The 20,836-nt window shown below is 46.8% G+C and overlaps 2 protein-coding genes and 1 pseudogene across 7 annotated transcripts; 2 read left to right on the top strand and 1 right to left on the bottom strand.

The window, feature by feature from the left end:
- Positions 1–3,924: 3,924 nt before the first annotated feature.
- LOC136528695 (protein gamma response 1) lies at positions 3,925–6,552 on the bottom strand. 2 transcript variants are annotated; one of them, XM_066521673.1, is made up of 3 exons: positions 6,410–6,552; positions 5,372–6,266; positions 3,925–5,056 (listed from the first exon to the last, which is right to left on the bottom strand). In XM_066521673.1, exons 2-3 carry the CDS (start codon positions 6,264–6,266, stop codon positions 4,299–4,301), a joined length of 1,653 nt encoding a protein of 550 aa, XP_066377770.1. In that variant the 5' UTR covers positions 6,410–6,552; the 3' UTR covers positions 3,925–4,298. The 2 variants fall into 2 exon arrangements, with proteins under 2 accessions (XP_066377770.1, XP_066377769.1); XM_066521672.1 differs by having other exon boundaries at positions 5,354–6,266; positions 6,410–6,551.
- A 164-nt stretch (positions 6,553–6,716) lies between these two features.
- On the top strand, positions 6,717–11,417 carry LOC136528694 (putative pentatricopeptide repeat-containing protein At3g13770, mitochondrial). 5 transcript variants are annotated; one of them, XM_066521669.1, is made up of 5 exons: positions 6,717–7,229; positions 7,832–9,489; positions 9,643–9,818; positions 10,112–10,227; positions 11,065–11,417. In XM_066521669.1, exons 1-2 carry the CDS (start codon positions 6,839–6,841, stop codon positions 9,265–9,267), a joined length of 1,827 nt encoding a protein of 608 aa, XP_066377766.1. In that variant the 5' UTR covers positions 6,717–6,838; the 3' UTR covers positions 9,268–9,489; positions 9,643–9,818; positions 10,112–10,227; positions 11,065–11,417. The 5 variants fall into 5 exon arrangements, with proteins under 5 accessions (XP_066377766.1, XP_066377765.1, XP_066377767.1 ...); XM_066521668.1 differs by having other exon boundaries at positions 10,112–10,288; XM_066521670.1 differs by having other exon boundaries at positions 7,832–9,451; positions 10,112–11,417.
- A 629-nt stretch (positions 11,418–12,046) lies between these two features.
- On the top strand, positions 12,047–20,198 carry LOC136528697 (uncharacterized; annotated as a pseudogene).
- The last annotated feature ends 638 nt before the right edge of the window (positions 20,199–20,836 follow it).

Genomic DNA, 20,836 nt, shown 5'->3' with positions numbered 1-20,836 from the left:
GGACGCCGCGCAGCCTGTTCCTGTGCGCTGATTTTTCTCGTTCCCGCACGTGCATCCCGTCTCATCGTAGCGCCCACGTGTATGTATGACTCGTCTCACACTCATAGCTCACCCTATCCGCCTTGATTCAAGGTCGTTCGCCCCACCCTGCACTTGCGCCACGCACCCATTGCGCCTCGACAACTGGCCCCGAGCATGCCCTGTTGGCAGGACACCAGCGCGCCATGCGCCCCACCCACGGGTCCACGCCCTGACAGTCGGCCCCGAGCGCGCCACGTGCCCCATCCGCCGGGCCCCAACTCATCCCGCCCTATTCCCCGGTGCCTGCGCTGTGCCACCATCACTCCTCGTGCCCCTGACCCTCCGAACACCATGAAAGATGTGCAACATGAAACACTTGAATACAGCATACGTATGCAACAGTGAAACATCTAGAACGTACACTTGCAACATATGTATGAAACATATGCAACATCTAGATAAAACATTTGCAACTTGCAACATGAAAATACTTACCGCAACAAAAGACTGAAACAGTTGAAACATTTGGAACATATTGTTGCAAACATAATGTCTGGAACATATGCAACATCCATATCTGAACGCTTGTAACATACGTCTGGAACACATGAAATATTTTGAACAAACCTGAAACACTTGCAACATAACTCTGAAATACTTGCAATAAATGCAACATGTGCAACATCCCCCAATCTATTTTTGCAACATTCATATGAAACAATTGCAACATACCTCTGAAACGTCTGAAACATTTGAAACATACGCTTACAACATGCACTTCCATCACAACATCTCCTTGTTGAGCTCGTGCATCGTGGTGGCCATGGCGTCGACAGCGGCCACGACCTTCTAGGGGGGAATGGCGGTGTCGGCAGCACCCCAACAACACCTCGGCGCGCGCGGGGGACGGGGCACGGTGCGCAGCAGCGGGGTGCGCGGCGCGGCATGGGATGGAGCATGGCGCGGATGGAGCGCAGCGCTGGATGGGGAAGCCGGCGGTGCGAGATGGGGTACGTGACGAGGAAGACGACAACAACGAGCATATGACGCAAAGCCACACACGATGAGCGAAAACGATGGGAAAATATCTTTTAGAGAAAAGATGAGAGATGCAGAGAGTAAGGAGGCCTGTTGGGCCCGTACGTGTAGGCCCGGAAAGCGGCGTCCGAACGGACGGACGTCCACTCCCGAGCATTACCGTTTTTAATATATATCTACAAATATCGGAATGACATAATTAAGGCAGAAGGATTTATAATTTGGGAGTGTTCGGCTGAGCTGGATTATTTACTGTTCATGCTGGAAAACACTGTTTTATGCTGGAATGTTGTGAGAGAAAAACACTGTTCCGGCTGGAAAAATAAGCTGAACAAGCCGGCTTAAAGTAGACCATAAACGTCATAAATGAAGAAAAGGTTTTATCGACCTTGGTTCTTGTTTATGATCTTATCACATCTGAATCTCAGTATGAACGGGATTTTGAACACAGCACAAGATGACTGAATGACAACAAACTGGCCTATTTGGATCGGAGGTTTTTCACAGGAATTTCAAAGGAATGGAATTCTTTTGTCTTGCTGACATCATACACCGTTTGAAATGGAGGAAAGTAGCCAGCTGTTCCAGAGGAAAGGAATCGCTTGCTTCACAAAACACGAGGAAAAAAACATCCACCCCGAGCCGTGGTTTTGTGGAAGACCGAGGCGAGAGAAGGGAAAAGAAGTGTTTGGCTGGCCATCAAAACATGTCAGTACTCAGTAGCATACACATGCATCTTCTCGGACCAGCAGTTTGGTGGGTCAAACATGTCAGTAGCATACACACGCAATTTCGTTTGATGGCTATCCACTCGTGGGACCCACATTAATCTCGGTTCCTATGTTTAGGATTCCTGTATTCCAAACATGTTTTGGTAAATTTTTCCAACATTTTTCATTCCTCTGTTTTGCTACTTACACATCCATTGTATTCGTGTAGTTTTTTCTTTTCCTCTATTTTGCATATCTTTGTAGGGCCGAAGTGGTGGTAAAACCACAAGGTTTGTGTTCTCTATGAATGCGTACTTGTAAGAGACGAGAAGAGAAACTCAATGAATGACTTCTAGTAATACCCAACAACTTCACATTTCTAGCGGTCAACTTTAGTTTGTTGTAACAAGTTCTACATTAAGCGCCCAAAAAGCTGTGTAAACGCTCAAAAATTCGATCCTCAGTTGAACTACTTGTGGAAGTAGAATGATGCTGCTGCTAAATCTGGGGGTATCTTAGTGGGCATTAACATTGAATTTTTTGACGTAGGTTCCTTTGTTTAGGGAGAGTTTATGTTACAGATGAATTTATGGGGTAAGGAGAACAAGACGAACAAGTAAAATGGAACCTTTTAGTAGTCTATGGAGCGGCTCAAGAAAACAAGCTGGATTTCCTTTGTGAATCAAGATCTTGCTCCAAACGTGATGAACCAATTCTCATTTGGCGACGGAAAGCCACTGTGTAATGGTGGGGCAGGGGTTCGGAGGTTTCCTCGGCCTGGTGAGAAGGTCGTCTTCTTATTCGGAATGTTGTGGGGGCAGTCTTAACCTCTTCAGATCGAGTTTTTTTAGATAATCCAGTTAAAACAGGTTGTGTTGGTGATCCCAAATGTACCTTTAGTGACAATTATGCATCCATTTCTCATTCGTTCTTTGAATATTCAGCTGCCAAGGTTATTTGGGGGAATAGTTGCTACTTGCTTTGAAGCAAATAATGTTCCAAGAAGCTTGAATCAAGTTTGGAAGTGGGTTAAAGTTTGGATTCCTAATGGAACTAATGTTGTTCACTTTCTTGGCCTTGCTGCCACTTGCTGGGCTATTTGGAAAACTAGGAATCAAGTTTGCTTTGAAGATAAATTTGTGCAAAGCCCAGTTGAAATCATATTGATGCGGACGTTAGCCATAGAATCAAAGCAGGGTGGATCAAGTGGCGACAAACTTCTGACATTCTTTGTGACAAGAGGGTACCACAAAAGCTAAAAGGCAAATTCTATAGAACGGCGATTAGACCGGCTATGTTGTATGGAGCAGAATGTTGGCCTACAAAGATTCGACATATTCAACAACTGAGTGTTACATAAATGCGTATGTTGCGATGGATTTGCGGTCACACAAGAATGGACCGAGTTCAGAACAATGATATACGCGATCGCTTAGAGGTAACACAAATTGAAGAAAAGCTTGTCCAACATCGTTTGAGGTGGTTTGGCCATGTCCAAAGGAGATCTCTAGAGGCACCAATGCATTGTGGAGTTCTAAGCCAAGTTAATAATATGAGGAGAGGTAGAGTAAGACCGAAATTGATATGTGGGAGACAATAAAAAGAGATTTGAAAGCGTGGAATATACCTAGAGATCTATGTTTGAATAGAAGTACTTAGAAAACAGCTATTGAAATGCCTGAACCGTGACTTGGGGCTCTTGGTGGGTTTCAACTCTAGCCTACCCTAACTTGTCTGGGACTGAAAGGCTATGTTGTTGCTGCTGCCAGTTGAAATCATATGCTATGCTTGCGCTCATGCAATTTTGATCAGGGCTATACATGGAGGACATGCAGGAGCTGATTGCAGATGGGGTTTGTATTATGTTGCAGGCAGTGTCAACCATCAAGATCAGAAAGCCAGGTAGTTGTGGAGATGGAATCACTAGGCTAGATGGTGCAAGCAAAAATTCACAGGATGGGGAAGCCTTGTGGAACTTGAAAGGCTCTGTAATCCCTCATGAATTCTCTGAGACAGGGGTTCCCAAAAACTCTAAACGCTTGTATTTCTGTTACCTTGATAATGGAAATGGGGTGATCTCGTGTCAAAAAAAGAAGAAAAAGCTCTGTAAACAACTGAATATACTGATGTAAATTGCAAGCAGCTGAAAGAATGAACATAATAAGCATAACAGTACAAGACTAGTGGTTTTGCTGTTGATGTAAGCTGTCATTCAGATGTCTCCTTTGAAAAGAAAGAAAAAAGGAACTGCATTCCAATGGTAGGTTAAAGCTGGTTCACTACAAAATGGTCAACTTGATGAATCCACAAGAGGGCAATAGCTGACAGTGCATTCTATCTTCAACATATTGACAGTAGCTACTGCCTACCATCAACCTTAATCACGGGATGACCATTTCCCCAACTTGAGCAGCGACATGCAATTTGTCAGACATTGCTACAATATCTTGGGGTGACTGAGGACATGCATTATGGCAATATAGTTTATTTATACACTCCGCTGAAGATTTCCTGCTACTTCATGTACTGCTACATTTCTGATTCAAAACCAATGTTCCAAAACCCTTCTGGTGTCAGAGGCGGTGCATACCTGTACCGATGCCTTGATACACCATCGTGGTGCTCACATCGTAAGCTTGTAGAGCCTGCACCATCGCCATTTGCATGACCACCAGGAAGAACAGCATCATAAAACTTCTTGCACTGCTTGCACTCGACACCTTTCAGGTTCTCCCGATCAGCTTTCTTTCTCACTGATTCTCTATATTTGAAATCTTTCTTTGGTGGCTGTACTGATATTGTGTTTTGCTGCTTGGGAACTGGCATATTGGGGATGTGCCAGAGGGCTTGAGTTACAATATTCATATCTTGGGTTTCATCATCTGAATTGTTGAATTCCATGTCTTGAGGAGGAGAGGCGGCAAGAGCATGTGCTTCTTCTGGAGTTGTAGGGTTCCTGATGGTATTCTTGACAGCTTCCAGTGGTGTATCAAGGAAATCATCATGTGGATCAGCAACACCTGGTTCTTTGCGTGCACGTGTCTCCCTCCAATTTAGACTTGGACCAGCGACGCTGGTTGAAGCATGTAGTTTTGAATTGTTGGCAGCATGATTTGGCAATTGATTAGGTGGGCGAGATGGCAGGGCATGGTGTGAGTTTCTGAATGGACCCCTGACCGAACTAGCATGTTGGGCAACTTGGGCTTTGGCACCTGGAGCAGAGTCATTCTTCAGGTCCCTTGTGTTGGAAAGGACCTGGATGCGCTCCTTGTTTGTGTGCTCCAAATCTGAAAACCAAGCAGTTAAGAAAATGTAAAGGCATTGGTCCAACCAGTAATTCCGAGCATATTTAGGGGACAAGAGTGTCCAAGAATGGCAGATCAATCAGAGCCAATTAACAATGATTTACTTAAGATTTTCATTTGGGGGCATTGATCGGAATATCACACATAATTTACATGGGACAAGAATACAAATCCCCAGAATTATTCCAGGTAGAGTAAATCACGAGCAAAGATTGATGATTCAGAAAAAGTGAAGTAGCTCAAAGAAATTGACTGATTGACAAATTCGAATAGCTGTACCTTTGAGCTTTCTCTTACTTGGAGGAATTTCAGTATTTCTTCTATCTACAGGAATGTCCCCAGGAGGCTTGGAGCCTTCATGCTGGTCAATCTTCCCAAGAAGAAAGGTGTACTGAGACTTCAAATTCTTGTAGTTTGTCTTCAGCTGAGTGTAATCCTCAATCAAGTCCCTCCGCTTGCTCTGCTCCAGAAGCAGATCCTTATCCTTCAGGTCAACCTGCTGCAGCAGCCGCTGATGTGCCTCTCTCTCCCTGACCACCTCAGCGGCCTTCTCCTCAATCTCCCTCTGGAGCTGACGTACCACCTCACCTTTCCTCATCTCATCCTCCAACCTCCCCAGAAGCTGTTTCTTCTCGGCCTCATGCCTCGCAGCCAATTGCTCAACCTGCTGCTCCAGCCGCTGATGTGCCTCTCTCTCCCTGACCACCTCAGCAGCTTTCTCCTCAATCTCCTTCTGGAGCTGACGTACGCCCTCACCTTTCCTCATCTCATCCTCCAACCTCCCCAGAAGCTGTTTCTTCTCAGCCTCATGCCTTGCAGCCAATTGCTCCGAATCCGCAAGCTTCCCCTTCATCTCCTCAAGAGAGGTGCCCAGTTGCAGCAACCTCTCCTCCGCGAGCATCTTACCACGGCTCACCTCCTCCAGCTGGTTCACCAGGCCAGCCTCCCTCTTCCTCCACTCAGCCTCACTGGCCTTCATCGCGTCGGTGAGACGCGCCTGGACGAGCTTCGACTTGGCCTGGATGTGCGGGAAGAGCTGGCTGCAGAAGATGAACTCCATCTGGGAGACCTGGTCCTTCACTTCCTGGATGGTGGCCACGAAAATGGTGCTCAGCCCGGAGATGTACTTGAGATCATCCGCCGCGTCGACGCCGGCGCCACCGCAATCGACAGCCAGCGCCTTCCCCTCCATCTACACACCCAAGAACAGAATCGCAAACTCAGATTCGTGCGCTTGGCTAAACCCTAGAACTAAAATCGCCCAATCTGGCCAGATCTCCCCGAGGCAGCACGTGAAATGCCGGTTCAAGAAGGAGATTAGGGGGAGGAGCTCACCTCGGGGACCCGATTTTACAGTGGGATAATCCTAGCGGTAGCCTTCCTCGCCGCTGGCCGCCGGCCGCCGCCCGCGCTCGCCTCAGTGCCTCACTCCAAAATGTGGAAAAGATTTTCAAATGCTTCCCTCGCTGCTACTGCCCGCTTTGGTCGGTGCGGGTAATTTACAACTAGGACCCTGCTTTCAATCTATATTCGACCTATACTATATCATATTTTCTAAATAGCACCTGCACTGTAATGCGATCAGAACCGTCCATTGATGATCTGGCGGAGAATCAGCGTTTTTAGGCTCAAAAGTGGGGCCCGTGAGCAGGGGCAGAGCGCCAACCTCTCGTCTCGACGACGGCAGGGGCGGCGGCGGCGCGCGCGCGAAGTGGTCAGTGAAATGCCCGCGCGTGGGCTCTCGGATACGACGCCACGCTTCCCATGCTCACCGCGCGCGGCCTCCGTCGGCTCGCGGCGGCAGTCTGCCTCGCACGCCGCTCCGCGTCGGCTGTGGCGGCGCTCCCCGGTGCAGGCGCCGCGCGGTTCCACGACTACGACGCCGCCATCACGGAGTGTGTCGAGAGGCGGGCGCTCCGCGAGGGGCGGCAGGTGCACGCGCGCATGGTGGCCGCGGGGTACCGCCCGGCGCTGTACCTGGCCACGCGGCTGGTGATTATGTACTCCAGGTGCGGCGCGCTGGAGGACGCGCGGAACGTGCTCGATGGGATGCCCGAGCGGAACGTGGTCTCGTGGACGGCAATGATCTCGGGTTATTCTCAGAACGAACGGCCTGACGAGGCCTGGGAGCTGTTCATCATGATGCTCAGAGCTGGTAGATCACTTAAATCATTTTGTCTTCTATTGCCACACGCACCAAACAGGCTCTTGTTATCTGGCTAACAAACCGACCAAATATGATAACGATGTGGCCTTGGACCATAGAGGTCTTCATTTCCAATGCAACTGGTCTAATGCCCTAATGGGCAAGTATGATGAATAAAATTATCTGATCTTCTTGGCTTGGTAATACATATCTGGTATCTAAACAAACTTTGATTTCCATGATGTCTCCACTGGGTTCATGATCTGCTTAGTCAGAGGCTAAAGTTATTCTCTATGAAATTTGTTGGTTATATTCTTCTGTTGATGCATTGTTGCTATCTCCGTAAGCATGCATGCCGCACCACTATCCTTGAACCAAATTTTATAGCTTGGCCATCATAATTGTTTCTAACAATATATTAAGCCTGTCCTGGTAATCTGTTAGGTCTGTCCTTTCTCTTCTGCAACATGATATCCATTGGCCATCAAGTTTGCAAAGTTTGTTCATTGTTATAGGATGCACCAAAATTTTGACATCCTTCCAGGATGGTATATGAATGCTATTTTTCTAGCTTGAGTCATATATGTAATCAATTTACTTCTAACTGGCAGGATGCGAGCCTAACGAATTCACTTTGGCATCCGTCCTTACCTCCTGTACTGGCTCTCAAGGCATACACCAGGTCAAGCAAGTCCATGCTTTTGCCGTCAAGACAAATTTTGAGTTACACATGTTTGTAGGGAGTTCTCTTCTTGACATGTATGCCAAGTCAGAGAATATCCAAGAAGCTCATAGGGTGTTTGATATGCTTCCTGCAAGGGACGTTGTTTCCTATACCGCCATTTTATCTGGCTACACCCAACTGGGCCTTGATGAGGAAGCCCTGGACTTGTTCAGGCAGTTGTACAATGAGGGGATGCAATGCAATCAAGTTACGTTCACAGCCCTTCTCAATGCATTGTCTGGACTTTCTTCCATGGATTATGGCAAGCAGGTTCATGGGCTAATCCTTCGTAGAGAGTTGCCATTTTTCATGGCTTTGCAGAATTCTTTGATTGATATGTACTCTAAATGTGGCAAGGTGTTATACTCACGAAGGGTATTTGACAATATGCCTGAGAGATCAGTGGTTAGTTGGAATGCTATGCTTATGGGATATGGAAGGCATGGCTTAGCACATGAAGTTGTTCAGCTCTTCAGATCTATGCGTGACGAAGTGAAGCCCGACAGTGTTACTCTGTTGGCTGTTTTGTCTGGCTATAGTCATGGTGGTCTGGTTGATGAGGGCCTTGATATGTTTGATCATATAGTTAAAGAGCAGAGCACACTCCTCAATATTGAGCATTATGGATGTGTTATTGATCTTCTTGGACGTTCTGGACAACTTCAGAAGGCACTAAATTTGATAGAAAAGATGTCATTTCCACCAACTCGAGCAATTTGGGGTTCATTGCTTGGTGCTTGTAGAGTTCATACTAATGTTCATGTCGGCGAGTTTGTTGCGCAGAAGCTTCTTGACATCGAACCGGAAAATGCTGGCAACTATGTGATCCTTTCTAACATTTATGCTGCTTCTGGGATGTGGAAAGATGTTTTCAGAGTGAGGAAGTTAATGTTAAAGAACACTGTGATAAAGGAACCAGGGCGGAGCTGGATGATTCTTGACAAGGTTATTCATACCTTCCACTCCAGTGAGCGTTTCCACCCCAGGAAGGAAGATATAAATGCTAAAATTAAGGAGATATATGTTGCTATTAAAGCAGCTGGCTTTGTTCCTGATCTGAGCTGTGTGCTTCATGATGTTGATGATGAGCAGAAAGAGCGTATGCTTCTTGGCCACAGTGAGAAGCTGGCCATAACTTTTGGACTGATGAGTACTCCTTCAGGCGTAACCATCCAGGTTATGAAGAATCTTCGCATCTGTGTTGACTGCCACAATTTTGCAAAGTTTGTCTCGAAAGTTTTTGGAAGAGAGATATCCCTCAGAGACAAAAATCGCTTTCATCTAATTACAGAAGGAGCTTGCACCTGTGGAGATTACTGGTGAAAGATAGAAAAGATATAATGCTATACTATTCAGATTGCTTTGCTGATAGGGGGAAGGTTTCCTTGTGTTGTTGATTGTAGTGCAGATAATGATATGTGAGGGTCCACTGAACACACTGAGATGAAATGATATGTATCATGTGCTCTACATTCTGATTTCAGATCACTACAGTACTTCAGAAAATGTAATTTTGTGAAGGACGTAATTCTACTTAGCTCTCTTGTATGTTCTGTCTACTTTAATAATCTCAGTATGTTTATACTTTATACTTCAAAAGATATACTACTGTGGTTATCAAAAAAATTGGGAATTGTTTCTCTTGTAGGTACCTTACCTAAATCATTCTAATACTAACTTCACAGTTTATGCTTGCAGACTCCGGTACCAGGGCTATATGAAAGGTTTACGCATGTAGCGCATAGTGTAAGCCATGCTCTAGTTGGTCACTTGCCTTGTAGGCAGTATATTCATAGCAAACATGGAACAAAGCTTCTTCTACCACGAAGCAGTTCAAACATCTACATCCACCCAACACTCACATTTCTAAAGAGGTAGTTTTCAGAGCATATGTCTTCAGTTTCATCTCGCTGTAGTTAACTTTTTGTATTATTTTTTTTGACGGCTTGACTTTTGTATTATTTGTTTGCAAATGACATAAAAGTTTAGTATTTTATGCTATATACAAAAATTTCTCCTGGAACAGCCTGTGCTTCAATTTCAAAAGCTAAATCTGATAGCTCCATGCATTTTTTTTACTCCAACATATTTGTATCTTGTGCTTGCCAAAATGGAGATGTTTAAGTGTTTGGCAAAACTTGGTAATCTGAAACAATTTTTATAACAGGCACCGTTGGCCATGCGCTCCTTGTAACCTTGTAAACTGATGCTCTTCTATGGAATGCTGCATCAATTGAGTGAAGTGGCAACTGAATTTTGAACTGCTGTTGTTGCTGTACAGTGGTAATTCAGTAATTTTCACTCATCCTATTCTTATCCTGTCATTTCTCTCCGTGTTTCTGAGGTAATTTTGAACTATTAGATGCAGTTCACTGTAATTTCCATAGTGATCTTTAGTTGTTTCAGAGTATCTTCAGATGCATTTCACCATTTATTAGATTAGTTCCCCCAAAATCCTTATCACCTTGTGCACTGAGGTAACATAAGGGCAATTGATGATTTGATGCCACTCAGGTCACGTAAAACCCACCATGAGCTACAACTGTTGCTGTTAGACATTTAGCTATCATTGGCCCCTGTGGTTTGTCTTGTCATGAAGCTATAGCAATAACAAGGCCTTTAAGAACTATCATTGTTGTCAATAGCTATTTGAGGACTGCATACAATTGGTTCTTATTGTCTGGTATTACTATTAACCTACAATAATTCCGACAAGGTCCAAAAAATCTAGAATTATCGGCATTACCTTTTGTGAAGACCTTTGTATGGTATTACTATTAACCTACAATAATTCCGGCTATTTGAGTATATGTTTTGCTGATCCATACAATTGCCTTATCATGGAACTAAGAAAACAGCTATGTTTGAAAAAGCTATCAGAATTGCTCCGTTGAGTGGGGAATATATTGTGCATGTAGCAATGATTGATTCTTATCAGCATCTCTGTATGAACCTGGGAAAATGACAATAGTTAGGAAAGGTCACCATGGTTAGCTTTAGCTGTCACTGAAGCCATTTCTGTCTATTTTGCGAAAAGATGGTGAGCTGATTATTGGTACTGCCTTGCCAAGAATGAGAAAGCGGCAAACAACACTGAGCACACTGTTTGCCTCCCTGCAGAATCTGTATCCATTCAGTGCAAAAGACAAGTTGTAGGAGATAAACTTGGTGCAAGTTTAGGTATGCCAGCTGTGCGCGCTACTATCTCCAAATTTTGGTAGCTTGTAGGAAATGCATAGCTTTGGAATTATGTGGAATTCATGATCATCAAAAATAGATTTAAGTGTTGGAGAATATTTTGGTTTTGTATTTTTATTAGGAGGACGGAGGAGGATAGTTATCTCAAATGGTAATGTACTAGCTGACAGCCTGACACCAAATTGTTTACAGTCCTTTGCATATGGATGAGCTTGTACATCAACGCAGCATAATTGATACTTTGTTAACGCAGAACTATTTTCAGATTTTAATTGAAACTGAAAGGAAAACATTATTACTGTTCATTTGACTGAGGCCCGCCCTTCCTGATTTTGGCCCAAGAGCGATAGAGACTGGGTGGACGGGCCGTGTTGAAGCTCGACACGCAGATGTGATGACGAAGACTCGAAGAGGAACAAAGGAGGAGTTTGCCAGCGAGGCTCCAAGGACGAGCTGATCGGGCGGCGGTTGCGGAGGAGGGAGGGCAGTGGGCACGACGAGCTCGGGAAACGTGGCGACTATGCTGGCTGCTGGGCGCGCGTGCGCTGGGCGACTGGTCTTTGCAGATTTGACACCGGACCCATATAACCCATATTTATGGACACAGATGAATTCACTTATCATCTACCCGAGTGTCATCGTAATCCAGAGTCAATCTTTTGAGTGTTATTTTTGCAATTTTTTCGCGTGCGCCCAAGCCACAAGGTTTATCCGTCTGGCCGTTTCATCCACCATGCAGAGCTGCGGCAGACCCGCGCAGCGCGCACACTCACCGAGTTCGTCTCCCGTGACGCTTATCGACCCCGTCTTCTGACATTTGACTCACTTGCCAGTCACCACCTTCGCCGGCGGCCTATATATACGCGCGTTCCTCGGAGTCGTTGGATCATCATCCCTCGAACCGATGGCGCGAGCTCGGCCGGCATTAGCCATGTCCGCGGCGGCGGAGTCGCTGCTGCTGCTGCTGCTGTGCGCGGCGGCGTTCGTGGAGCGCGGCGCGGCGCTGCACCTGTGCACGGACCGCCTCTTCAACGACACGCAGGGGCGGCACAACGACGGCCTGCCGCACCTCACCCCGACGGAGGAGGCCACGTGGATGGCGCTCCTTCCGCGCAGGCTCGGGGCCCGGGCCGAGTTCGACTGGCTGGCGCTCTACCGCAGCCTCACGCGCGGCGGCGGGCCGGACGATGACGCCGGCGGCAGGCCGGGCCCGGGGGAGCTGCTGACGCCGGCGTCCCTGCACGACGTCCGCCTCCGCGACGACGACGACCACCTCACCGCCGGCTCGTCCTCCTCCATGTACTGGCAGGCGCAGCAGACCAACCTCGAGTACCTGCTCTACCTCGACCCCGACCGCCTCACCTGGACCTTCCGCCAGCAGGCTGGTCTGCCCACCGTCGGGGACCCCTACGGCTGCTGGGAGGCGCCGGGCGGCCAGCTCCGTGGCCATTTCACAGGTTCGTTGCCCATCTTTAAGCCCCTGGTTCCCTGTGACTAGGGACTAAAACTGATCGTAAGGGACTAAAACAGGGACCAGTTCCTAGTCGACTAGTCGAGGGGCTAACTGGGAGCGGTGGACTAACTTTTCAGTCCATACTCCTTAATTTCGCTCCATCGGTCACACTCGCTCGAACTCTCCCCGAACCCTATCATCTTGCTCACACTCCTTCCCCCTGCCGCCTCGCTCGCCCGCACGACACCGCCTCCGTTCCTCCCCACGCCGGTGCCGCCCCTCCCACTCCTCCACACGGCGCATCCGCCATGGACGGCCAATACAACCACTACTGGGATTCCTTCACTCAGGCATCGGTTTCTTCCTACGCCGCATCCGGCTCCTCTGCTTATCCTGCCTTCCCCGCCGCCGACGAGTTCGGCCTCTATTCCTAGGCCCCGCCTTCTCCCTTCGCCGGCAGCAGCCAGTCTGCTCCCCACATGCGCATGGATAACCTAGATTTGAATTCCCAGGCTGACGCCTTCCCCCACCTCGACGTCTTCCCCAACCAGGAGCAACTGCAAGCGGATGGAGGTCGTGGCGGCCATGGCCTTCCTCCACTTCGCCCTGGCGGCAAAAGCAGTCTCAGCCACTTTCATCCTCCACGCCCGAGCTCTCGTAGCCGATCTGGAGCTAGATTCGGCGGGCGGCCAACACGATCTGGTCCGCAGGGGCTTCCAATGGCCGGAATCGGCGGTGGTGGCCGCAGGGGAAGGGTGCCCCTCCGCGTTCGCCGTGGATCCACATTTGCGGGCACTGCAGAGGATGTAGACCGCGCCGACGAAAACGAAGAACAAGACAACAACGACTTTGATCCACGTTTTCAGTCGGTAAGATCGGGTTTGGTACTAGTTGGTTAGTCATCAATAAAAAAGAAAGAGCGAACCCAACTAGATAACAGTATGCAGTTTGTGTTTGACCTCTGCTGCTCTGCCGCCAGTACTATTACCATGTTATACTATATTACTAGTTGATGTTGTCTTGCTGCATTACAGCACTAATTAAACTGCTAGCTACGAGAGGCGAAATCTGGCATTCTATTACAGTCAGGTTGAGGCCTTAGCGGTTGAGGCCTTAGCGCTAATTAAGCAGCAGCAGCTCAAGCTCTCGAGGCTCTAAACGAATTCTCTTTTTCTCTGATGTGGTCCGCCGCCATTTGAGTGACCCCTCTGGATTCGAGGATCATATATATCCATTTCATACGTTGGGGTTCAGTTTCAGTTAATACACATGGAGTGAGTGAGTAATAAGCGAGCTAGCGAGAGATGTGGCATATCTCTGCTGCTGAAGACTGAGTGAGTAATAAGCGAGCTAGCGAGAGATGTGGCATATCTCTGCTGCTGGAGTGCGTACGTACTGCAAATTTGTAATCGTAGACAGAAGAAGTGCTATTACTAAATGAATGAAGGAATCGAGGATTGAATTGGTGTAGACATGGAATGCTCGAGCACTAGTAGTCAGTTACTACTAGTTTTAATATTTCTTGTATTATATTAGATTGTTGGTTAGCTTAGCTACATTCTATAGATGATAGATTGTAGTTGTGGTAGAGCAGAGTAGATGATGATGCTTTTTATTTTCTGCTTTTCTGTTCTGGTCAGTGGTAGGTACCTTTGCTGCTAGTTCCATGCTACTTATGTAGTTACATCAATCATATTTGTTTTAACTAGGAGCATTTCCATGCAACATATTTGAGTATTGTTGCACAGGTATCCTTAGAGTTTGGGTACTACACACATGAATGATGTGAATTAGAAAGATTAAATTTATTGTCATGCTACTTATGTAGATAGAGTTAGGCTACTTTTTACAGTGGCATTACTTTTTTATAGTTTCAGTTTATTGTCTTCATGTGAAGTAGTATGTGACTGTTATTTCAATCAGCTGAAGCCTCAAGTACCTCTTATTTGTCTGCATTTTGTACACCAATTTACAGTTGAGTTTTGCTGCATTCTAGATATGTGATGGCATCTTTTTACTGTTATAGAAGGATTATGACAAGGCACATTGGAGTGACCAAAACATATACTATTTCTGTGAACTTTTTATTGAGCAAATGAGAAAAGGGAATTGGAATAATGGGACAATGACCACTAGAGGTAACAACGAAATTCAAAAAAAAATATTACCACATCACTAATCTCTGGCATGACACCAAATGCATGAAGAACCGAGTGAAAAATTGCAAGACAATGTACCAGTTCTGGTTGAAGCTTAATCAAAACACAGGGTTAGGCCGAAAACCTGATGGTACAATTGATGCATCGCCTGAATGGTGGACCAACAACACAAAGGTACTTACTGCTTTGGTTTCACCTAGACCATGTGCCTTGCTCGCTGTGATGTGATCTAATCATTTGTGTTCTTCATCTGTGCATTTCAGGAACAAGCAGAGTGTAAGAAATTTCAGTCGGGCAATCCTGCTTACTTGCACCTTCTAATTGAGATGTTCCAAGGTATGACAGTAGATAGGTCATCTTCATGCATACCTGGACAGCAAGCATATGATGTTGTAGGGGATGACGCGGTTGAGGTTTCTAGGGCTGCTGCTTAGAGTCCTGCAGGAAGTGATGCAGATGTGTTTGGGAACAGTCCAATGAGTAGTTCCAGCCGCAAGAGAGCAAGCAGCAGTGCCACTACAGCCGAGAGTCGATCCAAGAAATGCAAGTCAGGCGATAGTCCACCCAGGAAAAGCAAGACACCTTTGCTGAACATGATGAGTGGAATCATGTCCACTAGCCATTGACTCGTTTGATTTACTTACTGTTGTTTATTAGGGAACTTAAGCTGACATGTCCATTGACCATTGACTTGTCTGATTTACTTACTGCTGTTTATTAGGCAACTTGAGCTGTGACATGTCCATTAGCCATTGACTTGTTTGATTTACTTACTTTGTTTATTAGGGAACTTGAACACATTTCGGATTGCCTTTGCTAACTACTCCTATGCCTTTTAATGAGCTATAGACCAGCTATTCAGTTTCATGTACACTCTCCAGTTTCTTATATATGCCACCTTACCAGCATTCTAGTATGCTTGATGTCAGATAACTGTTAATAATTTTTATTTTATCTTATATATACTGGTGGGTGCTTCAGGTAGTTGTGCACGTCAATTTTCATGCTGCAAGTCTACAACTGCATTTATGTCTTAATTCCATGTTTTGTAGGGAAGTTTTATCTTGTAGACTCGGGTTATCTGAACCGAACGGGTTATCTTGCACTGTACAAGGAAACAAAGTATCATCTCCAGGAGTTTCGGTAAGGACCAATGCCAAAAGATAAAAAGGAGCTCTTTAATTATTCGCATTCTTCACTTCGAAATGTCATCGAGCGGTTTTGGAGTTTTGAAGATGAAGTGGAGGATATTGTTAGATTTGCCGAGTTATCCAATGGCAAAGCAAAGCCAAATAGTTATGGCTTGCATGGCAGTTCATAATTTCATTCGAGAGAGTGCTTTAGCGGATACGGACTTTGATATGTGTGATCAGGATAAAAACTATGTTTCAATGGCCGAAGCATCGTCTTCTTCTCAAGGAAATAGACGACGTATACGTCAAGGGACGAAGATCGAAATATGAATCAGTTTCGGGATTGGATAGCGGATGGCTTATTTAGGAAATCGTAGGTCTGATGATTTGTAATATTGAATATTTATGAACTGCATGAACACTATTTTGAATATATGAATGATTTGGGGAGAGGAAAGCCTGCCGGCAACGCGGCAAGGCAAAGCAAAGCAAAGCAGCATGCCAAGGCAAAGCAAGCAGCGTGGGAACAGGGGTACAACCGCCAGCTGATTTGTGTATTGAATAGGGGTATTATAGTCTTTGTGCAGCAGATTAGTCCCTTGAACCAAACAACATGAGAGACTACAGTTTAGTCCCTGGTCTCTCTGGTCCCAAGCAACCAGCCCAAATTCCGTTGCCGCTTCGTTCTGCTCGTGCGTCAGTTGTTCATCGGTGGACTTCTTTGTGACTCTCTTCTTCCACTCTCGCCTCGATCTTCCACTTGCTACTCTGCTCTTGTGTGTTTTCGCAGGGCACTACCTGAGCGCGAGCGCGCACATGTGGGCGGCCACGCACAACAACACCCTCAGGGAGAGGATGACGAGGGTGGTGGACATTCTCTACGGCTGCCAGAAGAAGATGGGCACGGGATACCTCTCGGCGTATCCCGAGAACATGTTCGACTTGTACGAGCAGCTGGACGAGGCATGGTCGCCATGCTACACCATCCACAAGGTACGTGCAGATCAGGCGTTTGTCCTTCCTTTTTTTTTTTGTTCCATCCATGGTCCAATGCAACCTGTGTGTGATACGATCTCATCCTTGAAGCAGCAGTGTTGTGTATTAAGAACTGAAACCCCATCTCATGTTTTGTCTGATGCTTTGGTGTTCTGACAGATCATGCAGGGACTTCTCGATCAGTATATGTTGGCCAGTAACAAGAAAGGTCTTGACGTGGTGGTGTGGATGACTGACTACTTCAGCAACCGTGTGAAGAACCTCATACAGAATTACACTATTCAGAGGCATTGGGAGACCGGTGGATTCAACGACGTCATGTATCAGCTGTATACTATAACGGTAATCTTAGTGCCATTACAGTTGGTAGTATTCAGTAGTATCTTGACTTGGATTGTGCATCTCTCTGCAAACTTTGTGGTATTATGTTGTTCTTACAGCATTGGTTCTTACTCCCTACAGAGAGACTAGAAACATCTGACAATGGCTCATCTTTTCGACAAACCATGCTTCCTTGGACCTCTTGGTCTTCATGTCAGTACTTGGAATTTTTCTTTTTACATTTCCAGTCTGGCCTACCAGCAATTAAGCGATATCGATCTCTGTCTTTCAGAAAGATGACATATCGGGCTTGCATGTAAATACGCATCTCCCTGTCGTCGTTGGTGCACAGAAGAGATATGAGGTCGTTGGTGATCATCTTTACAAGGTAAACGAAAAGTTGTGTCGACTTTACCAAGGACTCCTGCATGATTGATAATATTGTGCACTCACCTGTTTGACTGTTCAGGCAGTAAAGAAATTGAGCGAATTCTTTGTGAGCCATTATAATCATATCAAATCATATCTTTTTTTGCGGAATTAAATGAAGATAATTTTTATATGAAAATTATAGATCTCGACGAGATCTACAACTTTCTAGTTTTGAGTTTTTACATTCGAAGTCGTTAAGATGCTCAAAAAAACTAATGATATATTTAGATCTAAGGGTATTTTTGATTTTTCATACCTACAGTTTGACACCGTTAGAGCCCAATCTGACGGCAGTAGCATTGAGGGCAAAAAAAAAAAGTTAGAGCAGTGGCGCTGCTGCCGAACTTTTTCAGTTTTTTAATGGCTCACAGGGAATTCCCTCAAAGAAATTGATATGAAACGTCTTGTTCCTTTACAATTTGAGTTACCGAACACAAAACCAACCCATGGCACAGGACATCTCAACCTACTTGTTTGATGTGGTAAATTCTTCTCATACATTCGCAACTGGAGGTACATGTACCATAGAACACTGGTCAGTCATAACACTTACATTCACCATGCACTTTTTTTAAGAGTTCATGACTTCATGGTAATCTCCCAGCTCCAAATTTTTGTGCATGCCAGGCATGACCCAAAGCGGCTGGTGGACGAGATCAAAATAAGCTCAAACGAGGAGACCTGCGCCACCTACAGCTTCCTCAAGGTGAGCAGCCCCACTCCTCGTCTCCGAACGCATTGCACAAGACACAATCCTGAGACTTGCTTGCCTGCAGGTTTCGCGGAACCTGTTCCGGTGGACAAAGGAGGCCAAGTACGAGAGGCTGCTCATCAACGGGATCATGGGCAACCAGAGGGGAACACAGCCTGGTGTCATGCTCTACTTTCTTCCCATGGGGCCTGGGCGATCGTAGAGTGTCAGTGGCCTGCCCCCCTCTGGCCTTCCGCCAAAGAATCCAGGGGGATGGGGAGGTCGAAACGACACGTTTTGGTGCTGCTATGGCACTGGTATTCTCTTCTTAAATACTTGCGATTGTGAAAGTTATTCTGTTTGTTGTTGTTGTTGCCTGAATCTTCTAGTTTGCGTTTACAGGGATAGAATCATTCTCAAAGCTAGGAGATTCCATATATTTCCTGGAGGAGGGTGAAACTCCAGGGCTCCTCATCATCCAGTACATACCGAGCACCTTCGATTGGAAAGCCACAGGCCTCACTGTCAATCAGCAGGCCAAACCCCTGTTATCAACGGACCCCTTTTTCAAAGTTTCGCTCAACATTTCTGCAAAGGTAGCTTCTCATTAACACTCCAGGCTCCATTATTGGTAGCGAAGATCAGGATTATATTGTTATTTCTTTCACATTTCAAATGCTCAGGGAGATGCCCAATTAGCAAAGGTTAGTGTCAGGATCCCGTCATGGACATCAACAGATGGCACAACGGCAGTTCTGAATGGCCAGAAACTCAACCTGACATCAACTGGCAACTCAACTAATGGTATCTGAAAATCTTGATTTAAAAATATCAAATTTTATACTGTTCCATACGATACTATGAGAGTGATTCATGCACATTCAAGAAAAAAATGTGATGCCTGCAGGTGGTTTCCTGACGGTGACCAAGCTCTGGGCCGATGATACCTTGACCCTCCAATTCCCTATTACCCTTAGCACAGAGGCAATCAAAGGTATGAAATCTCATACAAATACCGGAATTGATTCGGATCGCTATTTCTCCCTTTTCCTGAAGAAAAACAAATTTAAGTGTCTGAACTCTGAACTAGAGACTGAAATGGAGCTTTCATTTCAGATGACCGTCCAGAATACGCGTCCATCCAAGCGGTGCTGTTCCGGCCTGACGCACGGCAAGGTGCCAGTGACAGACAGCAACCACTCCAACGACGGCCTGACCCCGAGCATCTGGGAAGTGAACGCTACAAGCGGCGCCTCCGTCGCCGACTGGGTCACTCCGGTCCCCTCCGAGTCGCTCAACTCACAGCTCGTCACGCTGACGCAGAGCGCTGGCGGGCGGACCCTCGTCCTGTCGGTGTCCATCGCTGACGCGAAGCTGGAGATGCAGGAGCAGCCCGCCCCCGGGACCGACGCGTGCGTGCACGCCACGTTCCAGGCGGGCAGCAGCAGCAGCACCGAGTCGCTGCCGATGCAAGGGCCGAACGTGACGATCGAGCCGTTCGACAGGCCGGGCATGGCGGTCACCAACGGCCTCCTCGCCGTTGGCCGCCCTGGAGACCGCGACCGTGCCGGGCCTGGACGGCGCGCCGGGCTCAGTGTCCCTGGAGCTCGCCACCAGGCCGGGGTGCTTCGTGACGACGACGGCGGGCGCGGGCGCGAACGCCGCCACGCAAGTCGTCTGCCGGGGCAACAACGACGGCGCCAGCGCGAGCGACGACGCCGACGCGGCGTTCCGGCGCGCAGCGGCACCACCCGCTGAACTTCGCGGCGCGCGGGACGGCGCGGAACTTCTTGCTGGAGCCGCTGCGGAGCCTGCAGGACGAGTTCTACACCGTCTACTTTAGCCTCGTCGTCTCCGCCGCCGAGAGCTGATTGATTGGTGTGCACGTGAACGAACTGGAGGACTGAACTGATCAGTGATCACGCTAGTTTCGCTGTACAATGACGCACTGCATCCCCCTATGAACAATGAGCAATATGGAGTACGTACATGGATAATATTGGACGCCAAATGCCATAGCCATGGATGCTCGTGTTCGCATGATGGAGTTGAGCTCTCTCGTGGCGGTCAGGCGACTCAGGCGCCTTGTAGAACTCAAGCATTCTACGGATTCTACGGGAGCACGGTGTAGTGGTTCTGGTTCATTTGCCAGAGACACGGGAAACTGGAACTGGGTCAAATCGTTGGAAAAAGCCCAGCAGGTGTGCCCTCTCAGGGCCCAGCGCATGACACACTGTACGGCCTCTTCCTCTTTTCAGCATTGTTGGACGTCACGTGGAGGAGAAAGGAGTACTCCCTCCCTCCCATCAGAATATTCGTCGTTTTCGTTTCCGGAGAAACAACTTGGACAAAATATATATTAAAAAATATCAATATTTATGGTACATAATTGGTTTCATTGTAAAGATCTTTGAATCTAGTTTTTAATAAATTTATTTGGAGATATAAATATTGCACGTATTTTTCTACAAATCGAGTTAAACTTGCGGTACGAAAACCAAAAGTGATA

Source organism: Miscanthus floridulus, chromosome 19 (assembly GCF_019320115.1).
Source record: "Miscanthus floridulus cultivar M001 chromosome 19, ASM1932011v1, whole genome shotgun sequence".
NCBI lineage: Eukaryota > Viridiplantae > Streptophyta > Magnoliopsida > Poales > Poaceae > Miscanthus > Miscanthus floridulus.
This window is presented reverse-complemented; position numbering and strand designations above follow the sequence as displayed.